Here is a 27669-nt window from a genome sequence, read left to right as displayed (position 1 = left end):
AAAACCTCACGTACCCAATGTCTAAGGGTGTGTTCTAGGGAGAAGGACTGGGCACACTCTCGCTGAGGTGGAGGTCAGGGAAATGCTGCATTTTCCCCACGCAACATGTAGTAGTTTGAAACTAACTAGCTACTACATGAGACAAAGTAAACTAGCCTACATGAGACAAAGTAGCTGGCAATGTAACAAACTACTAAGATTTGAATGCAGTTTAATTACCACCTGACCCAACCGCACAAAAATGTAGTTAAAACTAGTAACTGAACTACGTTATATGTAGTCAACTACTCCCCAACACTGTTGATAATATAGATCAAAGAAACTGGATGTGCCTTTGAACAGTGGGATGATGGGGATAGATAGGGGAATGAATATTGTCAACACAGGCTGATGTTCTTTGTGCAGCTGGCCCTCCATTGCCACAGGAACCAGAGTGTACAAGGCAGGTCGACATGATGATGGCATACATGTTCTGCACGTTTCCTCAGCCTTTTAAGTCATGCCAGGCCTACTACACAAACCGAATCAACTCTTATTAATGTTATTGCATGTATAAATATGTATATGTAAATGTTATTATTGAAGGCTGTCGTGTTCAAGTAAAGACTACTTTCGTCTATACTGGGTTGGGTAACATAGGTAACCAAGCAGGGGGTCTAATCCACATCTTGAGAAGGCTAGCAAAACAAGCTATCATCAAGCTACACTGCAGGTGGAATACAACGTTCTTTCGGTGGCATGTTTGTCTGCATAATGTGCACGCACAAAGTGACGGCAACACGTAACGGAGAAATAAGCGAAAACCTTACCGAGTACAAGGTCGACATGTTTATTGCACCTTTGCAATAAATTCCGCGAGCCTCTAAACAAGGCAGCCATGCTTCTTTCCCCTTGACCTCTCGGCGTACATTCACTACTGTAGTGACAGCTGACAGGCCAGGAAGTAAAGGGGCGGTGGTGGTTATGGTTGATTGTTATTTGCACCAATCACAACATTCTCGGTGAGGCTAAACGACCAATGGCAACCAAGAAAAGGCGGGATATCCGATTTAACGTCATCGCCTCGCCTCGCCTCGCTGTACCTGTACACACTACACTACATGTACTTGTTTATAAGGCAATTTTAACAAGACGAAGCTGTTGTATGCGGAGGGGAAATGTCGAGGCAGTGCATGAAACAATAACAATGACAGCTTTTCTGAAGTGAAAAGCTTTTTATATGTTTTCGTATGTATATATTTTCTCCCCACCGTATGTATATTTTTTCTCCCACCCACCCCCTCCTAATGTACAGTCTCCTCCCCATCATATGTATATAATCTCTGATAGGATCTCTGGGTAACAGTACTGTATATTTGCATATCGTATATGTCACAAATGTAACATATATATACCTGTATGTCATGTATGTCCCTATGCCATAAATGTCATGATGTGTATGTTGTGTATGTCATAAATGTCACTATGAATTGGAAATGGGGGACCCTGATGTAAACAAGAGGAAAGTCTTTCTCTGGTCTGCACCGTACAGTATTGTACCCATTCTGCAATCTGTTAAATAAAGTTTTCATTCATTCATTCGTTATAACGAAAACACTCTCATTGTCATTGTTTTGAGGTAAAGCAGTTGTGATATGACTCCGTTCTGTCAGTAACCATGTCTAAGCGTTTTGTCTCGAGAGTGTGTGAGATATTAAGATACATATCAAGTGCCAAGGACAATAATAATAATAATAATAATAATAATAAAGTTTATTTGTACAGCACCTTTCATACAATAAATGCAGCCCAAAGAGTGCTTCACAGCAGTGAAATAGACATAACATGAGCATGAAAATAGACTAAATAAAAGCAATGCGGAAAATAAGAAAATGGGTAAAAGCAAATCAGACAATAACAATACAACAAAATCATAAAAAAATTTGCATAAAATAGCAGCATGAACAACAATAACATATCTCACGCAGTGTGGATGTAGCGAGTGCAAAGACAATTAATGTGTATTTATAATACAGTTAACGACGAGCATGGGAGTGGGACATTTTGACCAAAGTATTGTCAAGTGTTGAGGTCAGACTTTTCCTCCGTCTCCCCGCTTATTGATTGATTGATTGATTGATTGATTGATTGAATTGATTGATTGATTGAACATTTTATTAACAGATTGCACGAATGGGTACAATACAGTACGGCTCAATACATACAATTGTTAAGGGGATGCAGACCAGAGAAAGACTTTCATCTTGTTTACATCAGGGTCCCCCATTTTCAATTCATCATAACATTTATGACATACATGACATACAGATACAGTACTGTTACATCCAGACATTTATGACATACCAGATCTACAAATATACAGTACTGTATTTATTTACAGACAAAGTTTATAAACGAGAATATATACATTTGAGGGGGAATAAACTGTATTGATTGATTGATTGAAACTTTATCAACAGATTGCACAAATGGGTACAATACAGTACGGCTCAATACACACGATTGTTAAGGGAATGCAGACCAGAGAAAGACTTTCGTCTTGTTTACATCCAGGGTCCCCCATTTTCAATTCATCATAACATGACATTGACATGAATGAATGAATGAATGGAAACTTTATTTAACAGATTGCACGAATGGGTACAATACAGTACAGCTCAATAATACACACAATTGTTAAGGGGGTGTAGACCAGAGAAAGACTTTCGTCTTGTTTACATCAGAGTCCCTCAGCATCCCTGGTCCTAGTCGGGCAGTCGGGGTACCGAACCGATCAGCATCCGAGAGAGAGCATCCCGGAAGTGACAGCATCGTTCGGTGTTTCAGGACGAAGAGCCGCATCATCCTCCTCCTCCTCCTCCTCTCCTCCTCTCCTCCTCCTCCTCCTCCTCCTCCCCGTGAGTTGACAGCAACGAAGACAGACAAAACAACGGCGTGTGTGTCACGTTTTTTATGGTGTGTGTGAGAATTAGCTTTTTGTCGCTGCTGGAATTCAATCATCCGAAAAGGTGACGTTGTGTCGATATCGACGGGATAATAAACGCGGGTGGGTGGATGTCGTTCAGTGCAGCCAGCTAGCTGTTAGCTGCTTAGTGACATGAAAATGGCCTGCTCCCGAGCTAATGTTAGCTAAATCTGATTATCTTTCTGTCATCTGTTTGTTTTGACACTTTTAGGATATGTGCGACAACGTCAGCTCTGACTAGTGAATTCACAGAGACAGAGACACAATGTAATTATGGTAGGGTTGTCACTGTGTGAATCAGGTAATGGATGAGGTTATGCTAGCTGTCCAGGTGAATTGAGTTCGATAATGGCTGGTTAATTTGACTGTAGCTAGATTCAGATTGTGTTCTTAAAGAGGTCTCAGACATTTTAAGAACATACTCTGAATCTCTGCTATTGTTGCAGGAACAGGTGCAATAAAGGTGTGTGTGTGTGTGTGTGTGTGTGTGTGTGTGTGTGTGTGTGTGTGTGTGTGTGTGTGTGTGTGTGTGTGTGTGTGTGTGTGTGTGTGAGCATGTGTGAGAGCATGTGTGAGAGTGTTGGTGGCTCAGGAGGTAGAGCAGTCGTCTGGTAATCCGGAGGTTCCCGGTTCGATTCCCGCTCCTCCCGGCCAGTGTGTCGAAGTGTCCTTGAGCAAGACACTTAACCCCTAATTGCTCCTGATGAGCAGGTCGGCACCTTGCATGGTCGCCTCTGCCGTCGGTGTGAATGTGTGAGTGAATGGGTAATTGGATAAAAGCGCTATATAAATGCAGCCATTTACCATTTAGGGAGAGAATCACCCCTCCTTATCCTTTCCTTCTTCTTTTCCTCTTTTACATTCCTTTACCAAGGGTAAACAGAGGTGTATAACCAAATATACTGGATTTAAAGATGACACATTCCAATCCAAGCTGTACCAGTGGGATGGAAATGGAAGAATCTCCTGTCTCCTAAGTGGAGCAGGACTTTTACACAGGCTGGCGCTAGCATTAACACTGAGCTCAAACAAACTTGTCTTAACCTTCTGTATTGTCTCAGTGAAAGGGTTAACCCTTTGCCGTGTGGCAGTGAAAGGGTTAACCTTCTGTATTGTCGCAGTGAAATGGTTAACACTTTGGTAGTGTGGTAGTGAAAGGGTTAAGCTGGACCTACAGGTCATAAACACATTGATTTAGTGTTATATAATGATACAGTCCGATATTTACCAATCTTTATGGTAAAGCAAAAAAATGATCTCATCAATGGGGGCGACACTGGCTCAGTCGGACTCGTCTGGTAATCCGGAGGTTCCCGGTTCGATTCCCGCTCCTCCCGGGCAGCGTGTCGAAGTGTCCTTAAGCAAGACACTTAACCCCCTAACTTCTCCCGTTGAGCAGGTCGGCTCCTTGCATGGTCGCCTCCGCCATCGGTGTGTGACTGTGTGAGTGAACGGGTAAAATGTGAGGAACAAATTGTAAAACGCTTTGGATAAAAGCTGCTATATAAATGCAGCCATCAAAGCCACGCCTTGTGCGACCCATTTGACTCATTGCAGGAAGTCAGAATGACTTGGTTAGTCGTTGATTAACATGGTTCTGTGTCATTTAGGCGTGCCAGGGCCCTGGTATTGTGCATGCTCACCCACTGGAACGGATACACCACTAAATGGAACCCTAATTAATGTTATTATGTTTACACACACCTGTGTTTAACAATACAGAAGGTTAACCCTTTCACAACCACACTACAGACAGTTAACCTTTCACTACCACACTACAGACGGTTAATGGTAGTGAAAGGGTTAACCTTCTGTAGTGTTGTTGTGAAAGGGTTAACCTACTGTATTGTCGCAGTGAAAAGGTTAACCCTTTGGTAGAGTGGTAGTGAAAGGGTTAAAGAGTTATGTTCCACTGTCCTTTCCTTTCCCCGCAGGTCAGACCAATGAAGTGACCCGACAGGATATGATGTCATCGTTCCAGGTGGTGGACTCGTCGCCTGGCAGCAGTGTCAGCGTCATGGAGACGTCAAACTTTGCCCACGTTATCTTCCAGAACGTGGGCAAGAGCTTCCTGCCCCAGGCCCCGCTGGAGTGCCACTACACGCTGACCCCCTACATCACCCCCCACCCCAAGGACTGGGTGGGAATCTTCAAGGTATATATGCGCTTTCTTTCACTTTCACTAAAAGGTAGCTGTATACTGCGGATGTGTAGATGCGTGGGGTTTTATCCGGGTACTCTGGTTTGGTTTCCTCCCGCACCAAAAGACATGCGTGCTAGCTTTCCTGCCGTTGCCCTTGGCCAAGGTACTGGCATCACAACTGGAGCTGGTCCCCGAGTGCCGCACTATGTGTGGCTGCCCTCTGCTTCTAAGTAGTTAGGATGTGTCAAATGCAGAGAACAGATTTTACCAAGGGGATTAATAAAGGTTCAACTTAAAGGAACACGCCAACATTTTGGGAAATTAGCTTACCGTCTTCTCCAGAGAGAGACAAGAAGATAGATACCACTTTCCTCTCTGTGCGTTCAGTAGAAGGCTATCTGGCTGCACGGTACCCTAGCTTAGCACAATGAATGGAAGCGGACAGTGCCGGTTAGCCTTCGGGGGAGAGGTGTTAGTTGGACAATGCCTAGCCTAACCGGCACTGTCCGCTTCCATTCATTGTGCTAAGCTAGGCTAACAGATAGCTATTTACTTGAACACACAGAGAGGAAACTGGTATCTATCTTCTTGTCTCTCTCTGGAGAAGACTGTAAATTAATTTCCCAAATTGTTGGCGTGTTCCTTTAACTTTAAATTTTTTAATTTTTTATAAATGTTATTCTTTTCTTTTCTTTTCATACATAAAACAGAACATAACAGTACAATAACAACAATAATAACAATGACAACAGCGACGACAACAATAATAACAGTAACATGAATCATAATGACCTTGACAAGAGACAGACAAACAAGAAAAAGTAAAATAATAAAAATAAATGTGGCTCAGGCACTAGTTTGTGTATCCTTGAGGTGGCTCTTGAGGATTCGGATCCCTGCCAGTGTTAGGACAGATGTACTAAAATAGACTAAGTGTGCGACGTGTGTGTGTATGTGTACTATATGTGTGTACTATATGTGTGTTTTACCTATGTGCTTGTGCGTACCCTATGTGTGCGTTTTATGTGTGTGTGTTTAGTAAGTCTTGTGCATTTTATGTGTGCATGCTTCATGTGTGTACGTGTGTGTGTGTTGTGTGTGTATGTGGGCATGAACACGTTTGCACCTTTACAATTGTCATGATACCCTCAACAACGATACCAGTATTAACAAAACAACACAAGGCAGCATTGGTCCACAAGGAGGCTATGGGTAATGGGGAAACCCACCAAGTACAGTGGCAGACAGTGCAGGTCCGATATGAGACAGATATGGGTCCCATATTTCATAGAAAGTGTCCAGTTTAGAGTGCAGCATGCACGTGATGTATTCACAGGGAATGCATTCCATTATAATATTGTGCCATGACCTCTTTGATGGGACCTCGTCCTTGATCCAGAACAACAGAATGTTTTTCCTAGCAGCAAATGTCAACAAATTGAACAGTCTCCTATGTTTGAAATTGGCAATATGAATATCTGGGAGGCCTAGTAAGAGGCAGAGGGGATCCAGTTCGATGGGGGTGTGAAATATATCAGATAGTTCCTCTACGATGTCGAACCAATGGAGCTTTACACAGGACCAAAAGCAGTGGACGTGGTTTCCAATCTCTATCTTCCATTTAAAGCAGAGTGGGGATGCATTGGGATCCATTTTACTCTTAAGGGCAGAGGTAATATGAATGCCGTGTAGGATTCTAACTTGGATAGACTTGGTGCGGTTGCAAACAGAGATTTTTTTTGCGTAGGTCCATGCATCCTGCCAGTCCTCGTCCGTGATCTCTATGTCCAAGTCTTTTTCCCAGGACTGTTTAGTGACCAGGGAAGATAAAGATGAATTAAGGTTTAGAGTACTATAGAAGATAGATATTTGTTTTTTAGGAATCTGCAAGGAGAGGGCTTTCTCCACCTCCGAGGTGGAACTGTTAATGTCCTTGGTGATAAACTGCCTAATTTGTAAGTATTAAAAAAATTCCGTTTTCAATAGGCCATACCGCTGCTGTAGAAAGGACATTAGGGTCTGGCCATCAAACAAGTGGCCAAGATCAGTTATGCCCTGTGTATGCCAGGTCTTGAAGCCGCCGCCAATTTGGTCTGGCTTAAAGTCAGGATTGCCTACGATCGGGGTAAGACTAGAGGAGAGGTCAGCTTAGCTCGGCCCTCCACCTTACGGACAGTCTTCCAGGCCTTGACGGAGCATAGTGTGATGGGGTTAGAGCATATTTTCCTAATAGACTTAAAGTCTTTGATAAATAGTAGGTTCCACAGGGGGGACTTAGATTGCGAGGATTCAATGTCTAGCCAGATTGATAGTGGGTCTGATGGTGTGCTGCTAGTTGGTAATGTCTAATATTAGGTAGGTCTAGACCCCCATCTTCACCATCCATCTGTAATTTGGCCATTTTCAGACGCGGTTTCTTCCCATTCCAAATGAATGAGCTTAGCCAGCCTTCTAGCACCTTGATAACCTTGTTTGTCAGCAGCACCGGAATCATTTGGAGAGGGTATAGTAGTCGAGTACGTTCATTTTGACGAGGGCTATCCTACCCAGCCAGGAGATTGGTAAAGGGGCCCATCTAACTAAGTCTGCCCTTATGGTGTCTAAAAGGGGGGGAAAGTTGGCCTTAAACAATGTATCATAGGTGGGTGTCACCAATACTCCTAAGTAAACAAAGCCGGAGGGCGACCAGCGAAATGGGAAGGGCTCTGGCAGAATCGGGATGGATTTAAGTGTCCCAAGTGGCATTGCTTCGGATTTGGAAAAGTTAATTTTGTACCCCGAGAAGGTTCCAAATGTGGAAATCATACGGGTTAGACATGGAATGGAAGAGTCAGGTTTAGATATAAAGATCAGTACGTCATCCGCGTAAAGAGTGATTTTGTGCTCCCTCTCGCCCACCCTAATACTTGAGACCGCGGCTGACTGCCTAATGGCCTGAGCGAGTGGTTCTATGGCCATGTCAAATAGTAAAGGGCTAAGAGGGTCCCCCTGGGGGTTCCCCCGTTGTAGAGGAAAGTTGTTAGACCTAAGCCCGTTAGTCAGAACCGCCGCCATCCGTGAGTTGTAAAGAACCTTGACCCAGTCAATAAAAGTGTTTCCTAGGCCAAATTCAGCGAGGGTTAGAAACAAATACGGCCATTCTACACGGTCGAATGCCTTCTCCGCGTCGAGAGACAGCCATAGTGGTCTATCTCACGAGTCATTTGGATGATATTAAGGAGCCGTCTCATGTTGTCGGTACAGTTCCTACCCTTAATAAAACCAGTCTGATCTTCGTTAATAATGAAAGGGAGCCCGGAGCCTTACCAGATGGCATACCCTTAAGGGCGCACAGAGCTTCTTACTTCGTAATTGGGGCGTTAAGGAGCAAGTTCTGATCTTTCGATACCTTAGGGAGGTGCAAGTCAGCGAAAAAAGCGTGCATGTCAGAGAGAGCACCATCGGGTCGTTCAGTCCTATAGAGTTGGGCATAGAAAGAGGCAAACTCTTTATTAATAGTTTTGGTGTCAAAGGACCTGACCCCGCTTGAGTCCGAGATTGAGGCTATTACTTGGGTGTCAGCCCTCCTTTTTGCCAAGTTAGCTAGGCACCTGCCAGGCTTGTCACCGTATTTGTACATTCTCTGTCTGGCAAATTTAAGAGTATTCGGCGTCCAGAAGAGTGTTTAACGCAGTTCTGGTGGCCGTAAGCTCTATAAGCACAGCCGGGGCTGGGTTTGAAACATGTTGATTCTCAAGGTCGGCTAGTTTGGATTCGAGAAGTTTGCATTGTTAATTTTTCTTGCGTTTCTTGGATGATATGTAAGACATAATCAGTCCATGAGAAAAGACCTTGGATGTTTCCCAGAGCAGAGACGGGTTATCCGTAGAATTTGAGTTAATTGAGTAGACAATTTTAAATTCCGATTCGAAATAGGAGACAAACATATCATCCTTGAGGAGGTATGGGTTAAGACGCCAACGTCTCGACAGCGCCCTCTCTTCTGACAAGGAGTAGACCAGATATATAGGGGCGTGATCCGTTAAAACAATACTTCCGATTGTGCAGGATGATACTAGAAAGAGCTTAGAGGAAGGGATGAAGAAATAGTCTATTCTACTGTTGCTCTTATGTGGGCCGCTAAAAAGGGTGAACTTCAGTTCGGATGGGCAAAGGGTTCTCCAGACATCTGAGAATCCGATGTCTGTACATAGGGAGGAGAGCATCTTTGCTTGCCTAGAGGGGGGAGCCAAACTGGGTGGGAGTCCACAAAAGCATTCTCAGAGGCCAGGCCATTAAATTCAGTAAATACTTTGGATAGAAAGTCAGGGGAGTAGCCTGAGGGACAGAATACATTCATAAATGTCATTTCTTTACCCTTAAGAACCCCTTTGATAATCACATAGCGACCTTGGCTATCTAAAGAGGAAGTTATGAGTCTAAAGTAGGGATGTCCGATATTATCGGCCTACCGATATTATCGGCCTACCGATATTATCGGCCGATATCGGCATTAAAATGTGATATCGGAAAATATCGGTATCGGTTTAAAAAAAAAATAATAATTTGATTTTTTTACATTTCTATAACCTTTATTTACCCAAGCAAGCAAGTAAGAACAAATTCTGATTTTATTTATTGTCAAAAGTATGCATAATGTTGTGTTAATTACCTGAAATTATTCTGTTTTTTGGGGGGGGGAAACCCTGCATATATCGGTATCGGTTGATATCGGTATTGGAAATTAAGAGTTGGACAATATCGGTATATCGGTATCGGTAAAAAAGCCATTATCGAGCATCCCTAGTCTAAAGGGGAGATTTTTATTGATCAGTATGGCCACTCCCCTACTAAATGTAGAATAGTTTGTGGCGAAGACCTGTCCCACCCAACTCTTTTGGAGTTTAGCGGTGTTGTTGGGTCCCATATGGGTTTCTTGTAGTAAAGCAATAGAAACATTCTCCTTCTTTAAAAAGGTCAGAATCGCCTTCCTTTTCGCTAGTTTCTGAAGACCTCGAACATTCCAGGAGCAGAGCTTAAAGCTCTCAGAGTTAGCCGTAGCCATAGAATATTAGGGGGTGTGTAGACAGGGCAGACCTAAAAAGGCCTGTGGGCACACCAAATTCACCTATTTTAACCACTAACCATATGTACCTAGAGCCATACATAAAACAAATATTTTCAGTAGCAGACATGTGTCCTGAGCCATACATAAAACATACATAAAAAACATATAAAGGTGCGGGACCGGTGGGCCTTTCCACAACAACACAGGGACTAAAACCCTCAAACCTACCATAAGTAGATTACTCTCTCAGTGGCTGCTTGCCACACTCCCAAACATAAACAAAAAAAAAGAAAAAAAAGCCTCAAAACGTAGAGTAAATGTAAAAGTTCACATTAAACCTTATAAAAACATGGCTAGGTTTAAACAAGAAGCCTAGAACAGGAACCATAGCAAGAGAAAAAGGGGGGGGGGGGTAAATAGCCTGTGTACTGCCTGATAAACGTGTGCAGTACGTCCACCAGGCCGGAAGAGGGCGATACTCTGCTGACAGGTCCGTTGTTTCCTATGGTTCACACAGAGTAGCTTGCTGCCTTGTCATAGCGCAATTAGGCCGCCGTGTCAGGAGAGGGCGCTGTGCAAAAGTTCGTCTGACATTTTAGCGGCCTAGCAGGTCAACAGCAGATGATGACGCCTCTGGCCGCATACGCGACCATTTGCCATGTGTGTGGCTAGCAGAGTGTAGCTGGAAGAGCGTGGCTGATGGATCCATGAGACCCCAGTCCGGAAAAATATGTACACACACACAAGAAGTCCACGGCGTCCTCAGGCGATGAAAGATGTTTTCTCGCCCTGTCCTCTGTTGTGATGACAAGTCTCGCAGGGAATTGAAGAGACTGCTTGAGTCCTAGCTTGTAGAGGGGGGCCATGACGTCTTTGTTGCGGGAACGCTGCTCCACGACTTCGGGACAGTAGTCTTCAAAGATTAGGACTGGTTTCCCTCTGTATTTCAGCGTTCCCCTCCTCTTCCGTGCCTCCCAGATAATCCTCTCTTTTATTCGATAGTGATGTAGGCGAGCAATAACCGCTCTAGGCCTGGAACCGGGTGCTGGCTTGGCAGTAAGGGCTCTGTGACACCGGTCCAGTTCGGGTGGCGTAGGGAGGACCTCCTTCCCCAGAATTTCAACCAGTACCTCCGCAAAAAAGTCGCTGGGCCGGTCGCTATGAACGGACTCATCCAGTCCTAATATGCGTATATTAGACCGGCGGCTCCGGGACTCAACGTTGGTTAGCTTAGCCTTTAGCTTGTCATTGCTCTCTTCTAGCGCCGTACACCTATAGCCTCTAGCTCGTCCACCCTGCCAGTCCAAGTATTCAAGCCGTCTTCCACGGAGGTCAGACGCTCTGCATGGTCATTAACCGACGTCCAGAGGCTGTCGAGTTTGGATTCGAGCGAAGGCAGCGGACACTCTGATTTCGTTGGTCAAGGACTGCCTTAGCTCTTCAATTAGCCCAGCAATGGCGGTTATATCAGCGGGAGCGTTGTCCTTCTTGGATTCATTTCTCAGTTGTCTCGTCACCATTATGGTTCTTGCAGCCAAAATAAATAGGTAGACACATAAAGGGGGTATATACAAAAAGGTTTAACGGAGTTGAAAATATAAAATGAGGCTTTTAGGACTAAATATAAAAATACGGGAGTCACATCGTGGCAATGAGCGACTACTCCATCCTCGACCTGGAACCGGAACCGTGTTCCTTTAACTTAACTTAACTTAACTTAACTGAACAAGAGACATTTTTAAAACCACAACAGGTAGTGATACTTAAAACTCCCTGTTGTAAACCCGGGTCCAGTGTGGGAAATGTGTTCAATATCATCTTTTAAATAGTTTAAAACTATGCTGTCCTCTCACTGTGAGACGACCTGCTAATGCTTTTGACCTCAATATCACAATAACAGATATATGAACCATTTCTGGTGTTGTTGTTGTTGTTGTTGTTCATGTTCTTGTCGTTGTGTTGTTGTTGTTGACATGTTACTGTTGTATGCTTTAAATTTTTTGGCTGGCGTTGCTTATTCTGTTGTCTTTGTTGTTGTTTTTTGTTTCTGTTTTTTTTATATATAAGATTGTCAAATAACTCTGTATTTTGTCTTTGCGGACCCCCTTGAAAACTAGATGGTCTCATCTCAAGGGGTTATTCCCAATAAAGAAATGTCAAATTAAATGAACACCAGCCACCAGGCAACTGGTAAATAATGATCTGTGTCTGCCTGGTAAGTTTGTCTATTCTACCAGCCACTGGTAAAGGTGGAGTTGGCTGGTAAATTTGTGAAAATGTCTGGGAAATGCCGTTGGACAAAAAAAAGGTAAATGTTGGTCCCCCGTATCGTTGAGCCCCACCCTGGGCTTGAAACCAAGGGCCTCCCGATGTTTTTTTTACTTACCTTTTATTTTTATTTTTTTTACTGTATGAAGCACACTCTCAGGGGCTCATACAGAACCAAGCATTTCACTGTAAAGTATCTGTATTTTATTGTGATATTTAATAAATAAACTTGAACTAAACTTGTAACTTGTCCTGGGGACGATAAACGATACGTCTGTTATGGTGCAAAACAGATTTAGGCAGTTCCCCCGGTATGAAAACGATGAAAACCAGTTAAGGCTGAGACAATGGGTCATTTGGAAGAATCGTTAAATCGGGACAAAATTATCGATTTAATATCGATATTTTTATTAGTAAAAATAAAATAAAAAAATAATATACTGTATATATAAAATGTTTTATTATTATTATTTAAACAACAAATGTATGTTTATTTTGCAGCAATTCTTTGTCGTTGCCGCCATCTTTAGTGTTACAGATTTCCCCATTCAAAACGACCACAGTGATCCTTCTCATTTTATAGTCGTGGTCTCTGGATGTGATGGAGGAGTGCACTGCATATTGAATGCACAGTGCAGAGTTGCAATTCAACTGAATTTACATGAAATGGGGATGTTTTAAAAAACATGCCACAATACCTAGTATTTTAGTATAGTATAAAGTATTTAATTTTTTTTTATAATAATATATATATAAATTTTTGTACACATGCAAAAAAATCTATAAGTGATGGCACTTATTGATTTCACGCAGTTATCGATAATTATCGATAAATCGATAAGTGGTCTCAGCCTTAAAACCAGTGAACGATGAATCGATATTCAACCACATTCTTTTGGGATTCGGGGACCAGTTTGGAGGGAATTAAACTGTACTCTGGGATGGTTCAGTGTGAATAAAACAATAATTGTAAACCGTGATTCTAGGGGAAACGCTTCGCGACGAGGGCTGTGTTTGGTCTAGCTGAATATACGTTTACATTTAGTCATTTAGCTGATACTTTTATCCAAAGCAACTTACAAATGGTGTACAACAAGTCAGCAGGAAGGGCACACCTCTGGCGGCTAAGGGTAAATGGTATTGTTCGTCACTCTAGCAGTGCTGAATTTGAGTGCCTGACTCAGATTGGCAAATTGGGCATAATTTTCAACTCATTGCCACATTTTGCACACCTTCATTTTCTCCAGGTTTTCAGAGTAGGAAGCTTAGAAAAGTATAGCTATATGTGAGATGCCGAGGGTCATTTCTCTGTAAATGCCTGTTGACCCGACCGAAACGTTGGTGTGAATTATTTCCACGTAAAGTGAAGAAGCAAGCGTGCCAGTGTGCTCGAGTGTTCCTTTCAATTCAAAATTGGTGCATCGTTAACTTCCGTTAGCTTTCCGTTAGCTTTCCGTTAGCTTTCCTTTCAATTCAAAATTGGTGCATCGTTAACTTCCGTTAGCCCTCCATTAGTTTTCCGTTAGCCCTCCCGTTAGCTTTCCGTTAGCCCTTTGTTAGCCCTCACACACCGGCTGCTCACTCGCTTTCCTACAGACGTCAGTGCCAGCTTTGGTGTGGCTCTTTTGCATGTGGCCGACAGAGAGGAAGAGAGTTGCGGGCTAGTCTACAAACAGACAGGTTTGTATCTGGGGGGGGGAATATTTGGCACACTTTATTAGCTCACCCTGATGCTCTCTTCCTCTCCTCCCTCCTCCTCCTCCTCTCTCTCTCATTTATTCCATTCTGTCTTTCGTCGTATTCTTTCCACCCCCCCCCCCCCCCTCTCTCTTGTCTTTTATCAAAGGCCATCAAATCTCACACATAATTAACAGGAAACATGAACGAGGAAACTCAGTGTCTCGTAAAGTCAAAAGACAAACATTTTTATCATGGCTTTAAGAACTGCACTTCAAATCCGCCAGCCCAATTAAAAAGGCATGAAGATGCTGGGTTTATTTGGAAAAAGTTGATTGGAAAATGTACATGGTTAATCTGCACTAATGAAACCTGTTTGATGGTTAGGTTCTTCATGTTGGGGGTACAAGGCGGCCCGGGTCTCTTTTATCTGTCCTCTGTCTGTGGGTGTGTGTGTGTGTGTGTCTGTCTGTGTGTGGGTGTGTGTGTGTGTCTGTGGGTGTGGGTGTGTTGAGATGGCTGGTCTCTCTTAAGAGAAGGGCAGTTAGCAGTTAGCAAGGTGTTGTTCAGTAGGCCTATCTGTTGTTAGTGGTAGCTGCTCAGTTAGCAAGCTATTGTTCAGTATCTGCTGTTATTGGTAATAATAATAATAATTCATTACATTTCTATAGCGCTTTTCTAGACACTCAAAGCGCTCCCCACAATGTAGGGTGGAAATGGCCTTCTTCACCACCACTGGTAGCTGCTCAGTTAGCAAGGTGTTGTTCAGATCTGCTGTTATTGGTAGCCTCAGTTAGCAAGGTGTTGTTCAGATCTGCTGTTATTGGTAGCTGCTCAGTTAACAAGGTGTTGGTCAGTATCTGCTGTTATTGGTAGCCTCAGTTAGCAAGGTACTGTTCAGTATCTGCTAGGAGTGTAACAGTACACAAAAACCACGGTTCGGTACGTACCTCTGTTTTGAAGTCGCGGTTCGGTACGGGCTTTCGGTACAGTGAGGGAAAGTTTGGCTTTCCATGTTCCACTCAGGGGTGATGTAGTGTGCAGTAACTAATTGTACTTGTAGGGCTGTTCGCCACACTATGAGGCTATGCTAAATTACAGGTAATCTCTCAGTGTTGTGTGTGTGTGTGTGTTGAACGAACACCCGGCCCTTTGTGCAAATTATATTTTGGGAAGAAGGGGTGAACTTGGGAGTTCTGCACGTGCGTTCGTTAGTGGTTAACATACCGTTGTATTCGTTCAGTACGGATACGTGTACCTTTACACCCCTAGTCTCAATACCTTCTATGCGAGGTTTGAGGCTGTGAATAACAACACCAGCCTACAAGCCACGGCAATGGGGGGGGGGTCTGCTGATGGAGACTCAGTGTTCAGGGTAACAGAGCATGAGGTGAGGCGGACCTTTAAAAAAAGTGAATATCAGGAAGGCAGCAGGACCGGACGGCATCCCCGGCCGCGTCCTAAAAGTCTGTGCCGACCAACTGGCCCCGGTATTCACTGACATCTTTAACCTGTCCTTAGAACAGGCTGTCATCCCCACCTGTCTGAAGAAGTCCACCATCATCCCTGTACCCAAAAGATCTACGCCCGCTTTTCTGTAGCCCTCACCTCCATAGCCATGAAGTGCTTTGAGAAGCTAGTGAAGGGCTACATCTGTTCCTCCCTCCCCATCAACCTGGACCCCCTGCAATTTGCATACCGCCCTAACAGATCCACGGAGGATGCCATAGCCCATGTGCTGCACACAGCAGCATCACACCTGGACAAGAGGCAGGGGAACTATGTGAGAATGCTGTTCATCGACTACAGCTCAGCATTCAATACCATAGTCCCCTCCAAACTCATAGCCAAGCTCAGGGACCTGGGCTTGAACTATGACCTCTGCCAGTGGGTCTTGGACTTCCTGACGGGCAGACCCCAGGTGGTAAGAGCAGGCAACTGCACCTCCTCATACATCACACTCAACATAGGGGCCCCCCAGGGCTGTGTTCTGAGCCCCCTCCTCTACTCCCTGTACACACATGACTGCGTGGCACAGCGGAACAACAACACAATCATCAAATTTGCTGATGACACAGTAGTGGTGGGCCTGATCTCTGCCAACGACGAGAGGACCTACCTGGAAGAGGTAGAGAATCTGTCACAGTGGTGTCAGGAGAACTGCCTCTCCCTGAACGTCAGCAAAACAAAAGAGATGATTGTGGACTTCAGGAGGTCGGGGGTCAAGGACTACAGCCCCCTCAGCATCGACGGGGCACCGGTTGAGAGAGTGAACAGTTTCAAGTACCTCGGAGCCCACATATCCGAGGACTTGACATGGACCACACACATTGACAGTGTTGTGAAGAAGGCACGATAACGCCTCTACTTCCTCAGGCGCCTAAGGAAGTTCCAAGTCAGTCAGAAGATCCTTAGGAACTTCTACTCATGTACAATAGAGAGCATCCTGACTGGCAACATCACCTCCTGGTTTGGGAATAGCACTGCACAAGACCGTAGCAGACTACAAAGAGTGACACGTTCAGCCGAACGCACAATTGGAGGGGGGCTTCCCACCCTCCAGAACATTTACAACAAGCGGTGCAGGGGGAAGGCTAAGAGAATCATCAAGGACTCCAGCCACCCGAACAACTGCCTCTTTGAACTGCTGCGGTCAGGCAAGCGATACCGGAGTCTTAAGGCGAGCACAGAAAGACTCAGAAGAAGCTTCTATCCCCAGGCCATCAGGCTGCTCAACGAACAATAAACACTATGCAACAACCATCAAATGCACACAGCACACACACCCACACGCACACACTCACTTAAACAAACAACACACTGCAGCACCCACTCCACACTTTAGATCATAAACACACTTTACACTTTATATTTATTGGTAAATGATTTGCACTACAACTCGTACACCTTACTGTAAATTGTACCTAAATTGTACCTCATCCCATTTCTGCTCTGCACTATATAGTATTGTATATTAGTACATTGCATAGTATATTGTATATTGTATGGTAACTCAGTTACTTCTATTCTGCATCGAACATTGTACATATGTCTATACTGAACACTGTGACCTCTATTTTTACTTCTATTTTACATGCTATACTATTTTATTTCATACTTATCTTGTCTAGCACAGTCTCTGGAGCGTAACAGTAAGAAGCATTTTGTATAAAAGTATTCTGTACTTCTGTATGACAACTATTAAAGAAACTTGAAACTTGAAACTAGTATCTGCTGTTATTGTAGCCTCCGTAGTACGGAGGAGACGCTGCTCTATCTATGAAGTGCTTTTTGTCTGTAACCCTTTCACCTGCTGCTGTTATTCTACTCGTGTGTGTCATTTAAGGCTGTCCCCGAACCTTGTTTTTGGGATTCGAACTTCGTCAGGGTTTTTCGAACGAACGTTCGAACCTTCTTTTTTAATAAAAATAAAAATAAAGTAAAATTTCTTTTTAATAATACTTTTAAAAAAAGATTTTTTTTTTACTATCCTCAAACTAAATCCTCAATTTGAATAAAGTGATTAATCTGATTACATTTGTATTTTAATTAAATCTACTTTCCAGCCCTAGACCCAGCCCAGGGAGAAGCCCCAGCCCAACTAAATCAACTTTCTTTAATGAATATAACTCATCAGTTTCTTTTAATACTATAATATTAGTGTAGCCTAATCTTTATCTGCAACTGTGAAGAAAAACCCCATTGGTTTAAACCGAATTAATATAAAAATAATAATAATTATTATATATTTTTTTATTAGAAATAAAAAAAAATTCAAATGTTGATTTAGAATTCGAATGCCAACGTAATGAACGAACGTTCGAACGTTTGGGCTCAGCCCTAGTGTCATTATCCTGTCTGTGTGCAACAGTGTGGCTGCCAATCAGGCCCTTTTTGTTTTGTTTCTCATTATCCGATTGCATTATTAGCGTTTATGTCTCTGACATACATGTATTTGACTTGACTTACTTACTTAAGCCTTTGCACTCCCTGCGGAGCATATGGCCACTGATGATTTCTTTCCATGTTGCACGATCTTTGGCCTCCCGAACGATGTTGTGCCATCCCAGTCCAGCCTCTTTCATTTCCCCTTCCCAAAAATACATATTTATGTCTAAATAATTTTAAAAGTATCTACAGTGTGTGTGTGTGTGTATTTGTGGTCTTGTTTTCTTACCATTGTGGGGACATTGGCTGGACCCCACAAAGTAAAGGCACTATTTGAGAGTCAGGTGTTATGTTAAGGGTTAGGGTCTATGGAATGTGCCCATAATGCATGAAAATGTGTGTGTGTGTATAAATGCGTGGTTGTCTGTGTAAGCCTGTACATGCAATGTGTAGATATAAATGATGGTACTAAAAATTAAAGAGCTCCCACCAACCACTACTGAGTATAAATGAGATGTCAGGTGAGAATAATTTTGTATTATTAAATGAACACGCAAAAAAAAACATTAGATACCATTACAAATGTTTGCGTTCGACTATACGGTGCCGTATACAAGCATCGTCGGCGGGACAGTAGATGTACGTGTGTCTGTGTAAGTGATTAGTCTTTGTGGGAGGGCTGTTTGTGTCTAGGCCTCCCTGAACTGTAAAGAGATGCCCCAGCATTTTACCAGCCTTACCTCTTCTAGGCGTTACTTATTTTAGACCAAGAGAGAGGGAGGGAGGGAGAGGGAGGGAGAGGGAGGGAGGGAGAGGGAGGGAGGGAGGAGGGAGGGAGAAGGGAGAAGGGAGAAGGGAGGGAGAGAGAGGGAGGGAGAGAAGACTCTCCCACAGTGATGACTCAGGCTCTCTCAGACTCTCCGCCGCTGTAAAGTTGTACACAGACACCCCCTAGTGGCTCGAACTCGAACAACAACACAAACGATGCTCGCTGGGAGTCTGGAGTTGGAACAACAATACTACCCACGGCGTGTGCACACGCTGTACCGAACACGGTCCCCGTCTGTACCGAACACGGTCCCCGTCTGTACACGCCACCGCTGTATACACTGTACACACTCGTGTGTTGACACTCTAACCAAATCATGCGTGTCCTTTCCCTTTTGTCAGCAGGTAAGGAAAAGTGACCACGCATCAGTAGAGAGACACAGTAGAATAGAGTTGAAGAGATACTTTTTGACTTTGTTTATCCTGTGAAAACGTATTTTTTTTATCTAATTTTTCTCCCATTTTTCTATTTTTCTCCCATCCCAATTTCGTATCATCCAATTCTACCCTCCCCTGTCTCGAACGCTGTTAGGCCATGCCTCCCACAAGCCGGCTGCAATGTGGACTAAGCCTTACATCACGTGTCCCCTCCGGTACTCGAGGAAGCAGCAGTCGCATCTTTTCACCTGCACAGCGCGATCTCTCAGCGTCGGGGGTCTGCGTTTGGAGGGCACGCCGCCCCCGTCGCTTCCTGATTCTGCTGCGCAGGCGCACCAACCAACCTGTAGGAGTCGCTGTCCACAACGTCCGATCCCCACCCATCAGCTTCCCACCCCCTAATACTGCCAATTGTGTTAGTATGAACGACCAGCCAAGCTGATAGCAATGCGGAGAGCTGGGCTCGAACCCAGCGTCTCCTGCATTGGTGGTGAGCGCCTTGCCCACTGCACCACCTAGCCGCCCTGTGAAAACGTTTCTGATGTTGCAACTTCACTGACACGCAAAGAGAGAAACACGCATGGACAGTACACACACACACACGCACACACACCTCCCCGAAAAATCCCCTGACGCTGGTGGGTTATTGGTTGCGGCATGTTTGCCGGCTCGGCCGGGAGAAACCCGTTGTGAAAGCGTGTAATTAACGTGTCATCGTGGTGCTTTGCTCTCAGCCTCCCAGAGTGATTGATGGGAACTTCGCCTGTGATTATTTTATCGCATCGCTCCGTTTGTTGGAACGCGGCAGTGTACCTAACCAAACTTCTGTCAACCCCACTCTGCAATTAGCAAATTATTTATGTCTTCTCTCTGTGCAAAATGTATTCGCACACACACACACACATGCACAGACACACACACAGAGATGTACACAAACTCCTCACAGCCAAAACCACCTTTCTCCGTCGGAAGAATGTGGTGCTTCACCTGGCAGTCACCATTTATAGGTTGGTACGCAGCGTTATACTCGGTGTGATCGTCTGGTGAGCGGAGCTCTGTAATTACCGCACCGTGGAACAGCGTGATCAGGCCGATCACACCTTTTGACAGCCATTTTGATTAGTCTCCCTTTGCCTTAACCTTAGCTTTAATCTTCTTAAATTAAAGGGAGGGATTTGTAATCCTGCCAAAACGGCGACCTCTAGGGCAAAAGATCTCGCGCTTGGTACTGCGCTTGGTACAAGATACAAGATACTTTAATGCCACACAACTATGGTTGGTGGTAATTGTTTGCGGTACAGCATGGTAGTTAAGCACTGGGACATCAACATGAAACATCAAACGCCCCCCTCCCACCTCCCACCTCCCACTCCCCACAATAAATATATACAGGAGGACAGTCACATATAACAAGTGTCAGTCAGTGTCAGATCTGATGATCTTGCTCCATGCAGCATACTTCCTCGCAGGGAGCGTAATTCCTCACGGGAATACAGTAGGTGAGTATAGACGGGACGATTTACGAACAAATAACATAGACAGAAGAGACAGAGACAGAACCAGAGCTGTGTGTATCTTGGTCTGGACGTGCGGGATGGAGTTTAGTAACTTATTATATTATATATAATACTGTATACATTCAGATTCCTTTTTATTCTCATGTCATTCAGTACCTTTTACAGCGAAAAAAGAGTGAAATTCACTTTGTTGTGGTTCCTCGACCATAGCAGCATCCAATATAATATAAATAATAAATAACTATATATATATTATATCTATTTATCTATAGATTAGATTAGATTAGATTCACTTTATTGTCATTACACAGTACAAGACAGTGCAATGAGATTTTGTACGTCGAACCAGGATGTGACAATCAACAGTCATTTGCAATATAAAACACATATTACTGTACATAAAACTGTACAGTAAAGTGCAATGGTTAGCACAATGTGAAATGGTGAAAAATATACAATACAAAATACAATACAAAATAATCATTAAAATAAAGTCTACATAAGCTATGGCTATATACACAGGTATACAGTGAGGTGCAGTGGGCTATGTAGAGTTTTGATTCAGAAGTCTGACAGCTGAGGGGAAGAAACTATACATGGTCCTGTTGGTTCTGCCTGGGAGGCTGCGGTAGCGTGCCCCAGAGCGAGTTGGAGTGAGAAGCGTCTTTGATGATGTTCCGTGCTCTCCGTGAGCACCGCTTCTCATAGATTGATGAGATGGGGGGGAGTGGGGTCTTAGTGATGCGTTGGGCTATTTTCACTACCCTCTGCAGTGATTTCCGGTCCTTAATGGTGCAGTTGCCGTACCAGACTGAGATGCAGGTGGTGAGGATGCTCTCAATCGTACAGCGATAAAAGTTCACTAGCACGGGGGAGGGGATAGGTGGAGTTTGGCCAACTTCCTCAGGAAAGAGAGGCGCTTGTGGGCCTTCTTGACCAGGGTCGAGGTGTTGGTGGTCCAGGACAGGTCCTCAGAGATGTGGACTCCCAGGAATTTGAAACTACAGACCTGCTCAACCTCCTCTCCATTGATGTGGATGGGGCTGTGCGTGCCTGTTTTATTTTTCCTGAAGTCCACCACTATCTCCTTAGTTTTTTTGGTGTTGAGGGCCAGGTTGTTATCAGCACACCACAGGGCTAGGTACTGGACCTCCTCTCTGTACGCCGACTCGTCATTGTTGCTGACTAGTCCCACCACGGTGGTGTCGTCTGCAAACTTGACAATGGTGTTTGAGCCATGCACCGGTTTGCAGTCGTGGGTGAAGAGGGAGTAGAGAAGAGGGCTCAGTACGCAGCCCTGTGGTACACCAGTGTTCAGGATGAGAGTGGAGGACTTGAGGCGGTCCAGTCTGACATGCTGAGGTCTGTCGGTCAGGAAGTCCAGTATCCAGTTGTAGAGGGACGGGTCTATATATATCCCATACCTACTCTTAATAGTTATACCACTGGCCACTGGCTTACTACCATAGTGTATTATACCTGTATCACTGTGTAGCATAATTATACTGTACACACATCAGTTTAGCATATATTACCAGTAGCTTGTTATATATATATATATATATATATATATATATATATATATATATATATATATATATATATATATATGTGTGTATATTGTTAATGCACTTTACTGTTACATTTGCACTATGCTTATTTCCACTGTACTGTACTGTACTCATGCTGTGTAATGACTAACGGTGACCACTAGGCAAAAGAGTTTAGTAACTTATTATAATGTGAATATCTCCAGACCTCAAACCAAACACGATGGCTAATTGTTGCGCCGTCACAGTATTGGTTCCTGATCCCTTTGCAATGTTCCATCTAACTGCTAGAACTGCTAGAGAACTGTTATGTGTATACTACTGTATACTTACTTACTTCATCAGAGCATATATTTGGCATTTTTTGCATTTTAGATTATACAGTATATACTAGATTAGATATTAGATTATTAGATGATATATATATATATTGTAACTATTTATTGTAGGGCAAATATAACCGAGAGGGCACACATACCCTCATCTTGCACCTTGACCTTTTTACACTGCCTACTTGCCCATATGCGCATGCCCAGAGTTAATTATATTGTTATATTGTTTACACTGCCTATTTTTATTATATTTTTATTGTTACTCCACTGTACTATAATTCTATGACCCGTTTCGTGTCTTCTACTACCTGTACCCCCCCCCCCCCCTCCCCCATGCTGCTATGATGCCTGAATTTCCCCCAAGGGGATCAATAAAGAAATATCTTTTCTTATCTTGTTTTAGAAAACACTACAGGAAGAAACGCTGCACCACAACAAGAATGCACAACATGGACCTTTTCAGCTCATAAATAGCCTGACAAACGATGAGTGGTTACCTGATGGTGGCTTATAAATATCAGCCCGATCTCACTTGACCCTTTCACTATTTGTTTATTAGCAAAGGATCCCCATTAGCTGACGCCAAAATGTCAACTAGTCTTCCTGGGGTCCGAAAAAACCAAACCAAATGGTTAACCGTCTGTAGTGTGACAGTAAAGGGTTAACCTTCTGTGGTGTGGTAGTGAAAGGGTTAAAACATGTACATAAAGTACAAATCGACCACAGGAAAAAGGGACATTATGTTATAGCCATAATAAGTGATATATTTTACGTATTGTATCGAAAGTGTAACGTGTATGTATTACAAATAAGTAAATATATTATGTATTCAAAATCTTTTTAATGTTTTATGTTTTCAGAAAACGTTTTAAGTTCCCCTGCTGGGGATGGAACCCTAACCTTAACCCTAACGTTATGTCTTAACCATAACCGTTAAGTGAATGTTAAAACTATCCTCAACTCTAATCATAGTTAGATAGTGGTGAGAGCACTCTCCTGCGACTGCAACTCCCGGTTGTGGCTTTTGTGTTTTGGACTTTTGCAGATACAATATATTAAATATATTACTTAGGACTATAACATAACATATATTATGTATCTTTTTTTCCTGTGGTCGATTAGTACTTTTAATAAACTTTTTTCTGATGAGGCTGTGTTGAATATTTTGCACTGTATAAGCCCCTCCCACTTCTGCCATTGTCTCTGTATTCCCTGTAGCTGAACATCATAAAAATAAACCTTCTTACTGTCCTATACTATCATGCACTCCTCCTACTATACTAATATGTCTCTACTACTATGCACTCAATACTGCAGCACCCAAGTTTCAGCACTGTTTGAACATTGTTACTAAGATGAAAGAGTTGTACCCATCCTACTAGGGGTGTAAAGGTACAAGTAGTATCCGTACCGAACCGTTTCAGTACTGGACCTTAGGTTCAGTACGGCTGTGTACCGAACAAATACGGTATGTTAACCACTAACGACCGCCCACCGGGGGCTGTTTTTTCACAATCTAATATAATCTTTTATTTTTTTTAACAAGTCGATTATGAATTTCAATATAGAATATTCGTTGACAGCCCTACAAGTACAATTAGTTACTGCACACTACATAACCCCTGAGTGGAACATGGAAAGCCAAACTTTCCCCCACTGTACCGAAAACCCGTACCGAACCGTGACTTCAAAACCGAGGTACGTACCGAACTGTGGTTTTTGTGTACCGTTACACACCCCTCCTGCTGACTTGTCGTACAGAACATTGACATAATTGTCAAGCTGACTGTGTCTTTGTTGCTTAAAAACACAAGGCGAATAATCCCATGATTACTGTAAACATTGTATCACTCAATCTGGTATTGTCACAGTTGTTTTTATTTTTTTATGTGTATTTTTAGCTTGTGAATTAATCTAATGGTTTAATCAGAGTTATGAGAATGAATTACATATTTATAAATAAGGATGCAGAGCTGATACTGTGTAAATAAATTGGTAATATTCAGTTAATTCAGTTGAAACAGGGAAATATTGTCCCGGTGTTTTTTGGTATTTTTTTATAAGTGCTATAAACTGATTTACTGTAAGTTGCTTTGATAAGAGCATCACCTCCTGAAACCTAAACGTGCCTAAATCATAAACGTGTGTGATCTGGTCATGACTCCGAGTGGAACCAGGCTCTGGGACGTCCTGCCTGAAGAGCTCAGAATAATAATAATAATAAACTTTATTTGTATAGCACCTTTCATAAACTGCAGCTCAAAATGCTTCACAACAGAAAAAAGACAGGCATAAAATGAGCACATAAAGTGCAGACATATGAAATCACAGTTTTTCACATTAGGATCTAACATCCCAACAGGCCACGTTGTTTGTGGTTTGATTCGGTTTTAAATAGACCATAATAGAATAGCCAAACAATATAATTTAAAGTTTTAAATAATCTCTCCTTAATCTCCTCATTCTCTTTTCTCAGTTTTCTTTGTCACTCATTTGTAATTTCTCTTATAATTCTTAATTATTGTAATAAAATAAAATAAATTATATATATTTTATATATATATATTATACGATATGAGCCTGTATATATTGATATTGATAGAAGGTTGTATTGATCATATGTTTATGTCGATTCTTTTTTTATCACACACCCACAGAGCTTTTAGAAAGGTGTGGAATAATAATATTGCCTTTTCCCCAAAATAATATAATGATTGTGAATGTCCAACCAGAAGTCTGCATGTTGCATATTTCTTTTTAACAATTTCTCAAACCAGAAGTCTGCAATATCGTGTTATGATTTCTCAAGACGCTATTGAGTGACTGAAAACACTATAGCTGATGTACAATTAATAATGCTGATTTCAAACGTGCAAAAGTCTCATTCAGTCTAATTTGCTGAATGTTGTCTATATCACCTTTTTAACTATGGATGAAATCCTTTTTTACTGCCTTTGGTCTGTATTTTATTATTGCTCTTTGATTATTTTGTACTGTGACCTTGAGTATATTGAAAGGCACTTTTCCCGCAATTTACAACACTTAACACAGATTATTATTATTATTATTATTAGATATAGTTAATGTCCTCCCACAGTTATCAACATTGATGTTTGAACCAAGATTCTGTGTCCGTGGAGCCTGAGTTCAGTGCAGTGCGGTGCCGTCCAATACCAGTCAAAGTCGACTGAGTTGCGCGGCGCGCGTGTGCGTGTGTGTGCATGCACGTGGCCTGGCCCAGATAGAGCAAGTGTGTGATTGTGTGTGACAGTTTTACAGTGTACGGTTGGAGTTATGATGTTCTCCAATCCCCTTTCATCATCTGTCACTTAACAACACATGAAATTCATATAATTACATCACTCCCGCCATCTTGTGTAAAATGTTCACCTTTTTTTTCTTTCTCTCTCTCTCTCTCTCTCTCTCTCTCTCTCTCTCTCTCTCTCTGCTCCACATGGGCTGTTCTCTACTGCCCCCTGTCAGCGTGCATCTGCATGTACGTGCACACGCATGCACGCACACAGACACGTGCATGTGCACATACACGCACACACACATGTAGGACTGACTTTTTTTTCTTTTTTTTAAGAAGAAGCACGTGTTTCTACATTGAGAAAAAAAGAATGTTGGGACGGAACAAATTCCAGGACAGGAATTTAAGGAGTGTGAAACTCAAGGTTTTACACCCCTGCTTTAAGCCACACAGGTGCCATCCATCCCTTTTAATTTATTATTATTTTTTTACATTTAATTTCCGGTCGGAATTGGTAGCAGGACTTTATTTTTAGGAGCACACCACGCTGCTAAAATGGTAGGACGTCCTAAAACACACTTGCTAGTGGGAGGGAGAGAGGAGGAGGAGTACGAGGGAGTGGGGGTTAGAGGAAGTACCGGCTCATGGGGTCTTAAATGTTTCCATTCCTGCCTTCAGTCTCAGTTCTTCCTCCCTTCAGCTCTGTCTCAGTTATTCTTGTCTTCAGTTCTGTCTCAGTTCCTCCCTTCAGCTCTGTCTCAGTTCTTCCTCCCTTCAGCTCTGTCTCAGTTATTCTTGTCTTCAGCTCTGTCTCAGTTCCTGCCTTCAGTTCTGTCTCAGTTCTTCTTGTCTTCAGTTCTGTCTCAGTTCCTGCCTTCAGTTCTGTCTCAGTTCTTCTTGTCTTCAGTTCTGTCTCAGTTCTTCTTGTCTTCAGTTCTGTCTCAGTTCTTCTTGTCTTCAGTTCTGTCTCAGTTCTTCTTGTCTTCAGTTCTGTCTCAGTTCTTCTTGTCTTCAGTTCTGTCTCAGTTCTTCTTGTCTTCAGTTCTGTCTCAGTTCTTCTTGTCTTCAGTTCTGTCTCAGTTCTTCTTGTCTTCAGTTCTGTCTCAGTTCTTCTTGTCTTCAGTTCTGTCTCAGTTCTTCTTGTCTTCAGTTCTGTCTCAGTTCTTCTTGTCTTCAGCTCTGTCTCAGTTCTTCCTTCAGTTCTGTCTCAGTTCTTCTTGTCTTAAGCTCTGTCTCAGTTCTTCCTTCAGTTCTGTTTCAGTTCTTCTTGTCTTCAGTTCTGTCTCAGTTCCTGCCTTCAGTTCTGTCTCAGTTCTTATTGTCTTCAGTTCTGTCTCAGTTCTTCTTGTCTTCAGTTCTGTCTCAGTTCTTCTTGTCTTCAGTTCTGTCTCAGTTCTTCCTTCAGCTCTGTCTCGGTTCTTGTCTTCAGTTCTGTCTCAGTTCTTCCTTCAGCTCTGTCTCAGTTCTTGTCTTCAGTTCTGTCTCAGTTCTTCCTTCAGTTCTGTCTCAGTTCTTCCTTCAGCTCTGTCTCAGTTCTTCCTTCAGTTCTGTCTCAGTTCTTCCTTCAGCTCTGTCTCAGTTCTTCCTTCAGCTCTGTCTCAGTTCTTGTCTTCAGTTCTGTCTCAGTTCTTCTTGTCTTCAGTTCTGTCTCAGTTCTTCCTTCAGTTCTGTCTCAGTTCTTCCTTCAGTTCTGTCTCAGTTCTTCCTTCAGCTCTGTCTCAGTTCTTCCTTCAGCTCTGTCTCAGTTCTTCTTGTCTTCAGTTCTGTCTCAGTTCTTCCTTCAGCTCTGTCTCGGTTCTTGTCTTCAGTTCTGTCTCAGTTCT

General features: G+C 43.0%; 2 protein-coding genes across 2 annotated transcripts in view; one reads left to right on the top strand and one right to left on the bottom strand.

Annotated features, from left to right (window-relative positions):
* Nucleotides 1-896, bottom strand: part of LOC311226605 (uncharacterized protein) — a gene marked incomplete at its 3' end in the record, with an annotated part of 187140 nt that extends 186244 nt beyond the window's left edge. The window contains exon 1 of the mRNA XM_084312024.1: nucleotides 810-896. Coding sequence (XP_084168150.1) covers nucleotides 810-879 — 70 coding nt within the window. The 5' untranslated portion in view covers nucleotides 880-896. The remainder of the gene's footprint in view (nucleotides 1-809) is intronic.
* Nucleotides 897-4928: 4032 nt separating this feature from the next.
* Nucleotides 4929-27669, top strand: part of tax1bp1a (Tax1 (human T-cell leukemia virus type I) binding protein 1a) — a gene marked incomplete at both ends in the record, with an annotated part of 133568 nt that continues 110827 nt past the window's right edge. The window contains one exon of the mRNA XM_084312023.1: nucleotides 4929-5120. Coding sequence (XP_084168149.1) covers nucleotides 4929-5120 — 192 coding nt within the window. The remainder of the gene's footprint in view (nucleotides 5121-27669) is intronic.

The sequence above is a fragment of the Notolepis coatsorum genome (genome assembly GCF_963971535.1).
Source record: "Notolepis coatsorum genome assembly, chromosome: 4".
NCBI classification, from domain to species: domain Eukaryota; kingdom Metazoa; phylum Chordata; class Actinopteri; order Aulopiformes; family Paralepididae; genus Notolepis; species Notolepis coatsorum.
Note: the sequence above shows the minus strand (reverse complement) of the source record. Positions and strands in the feature narration are given on the sequence as shown.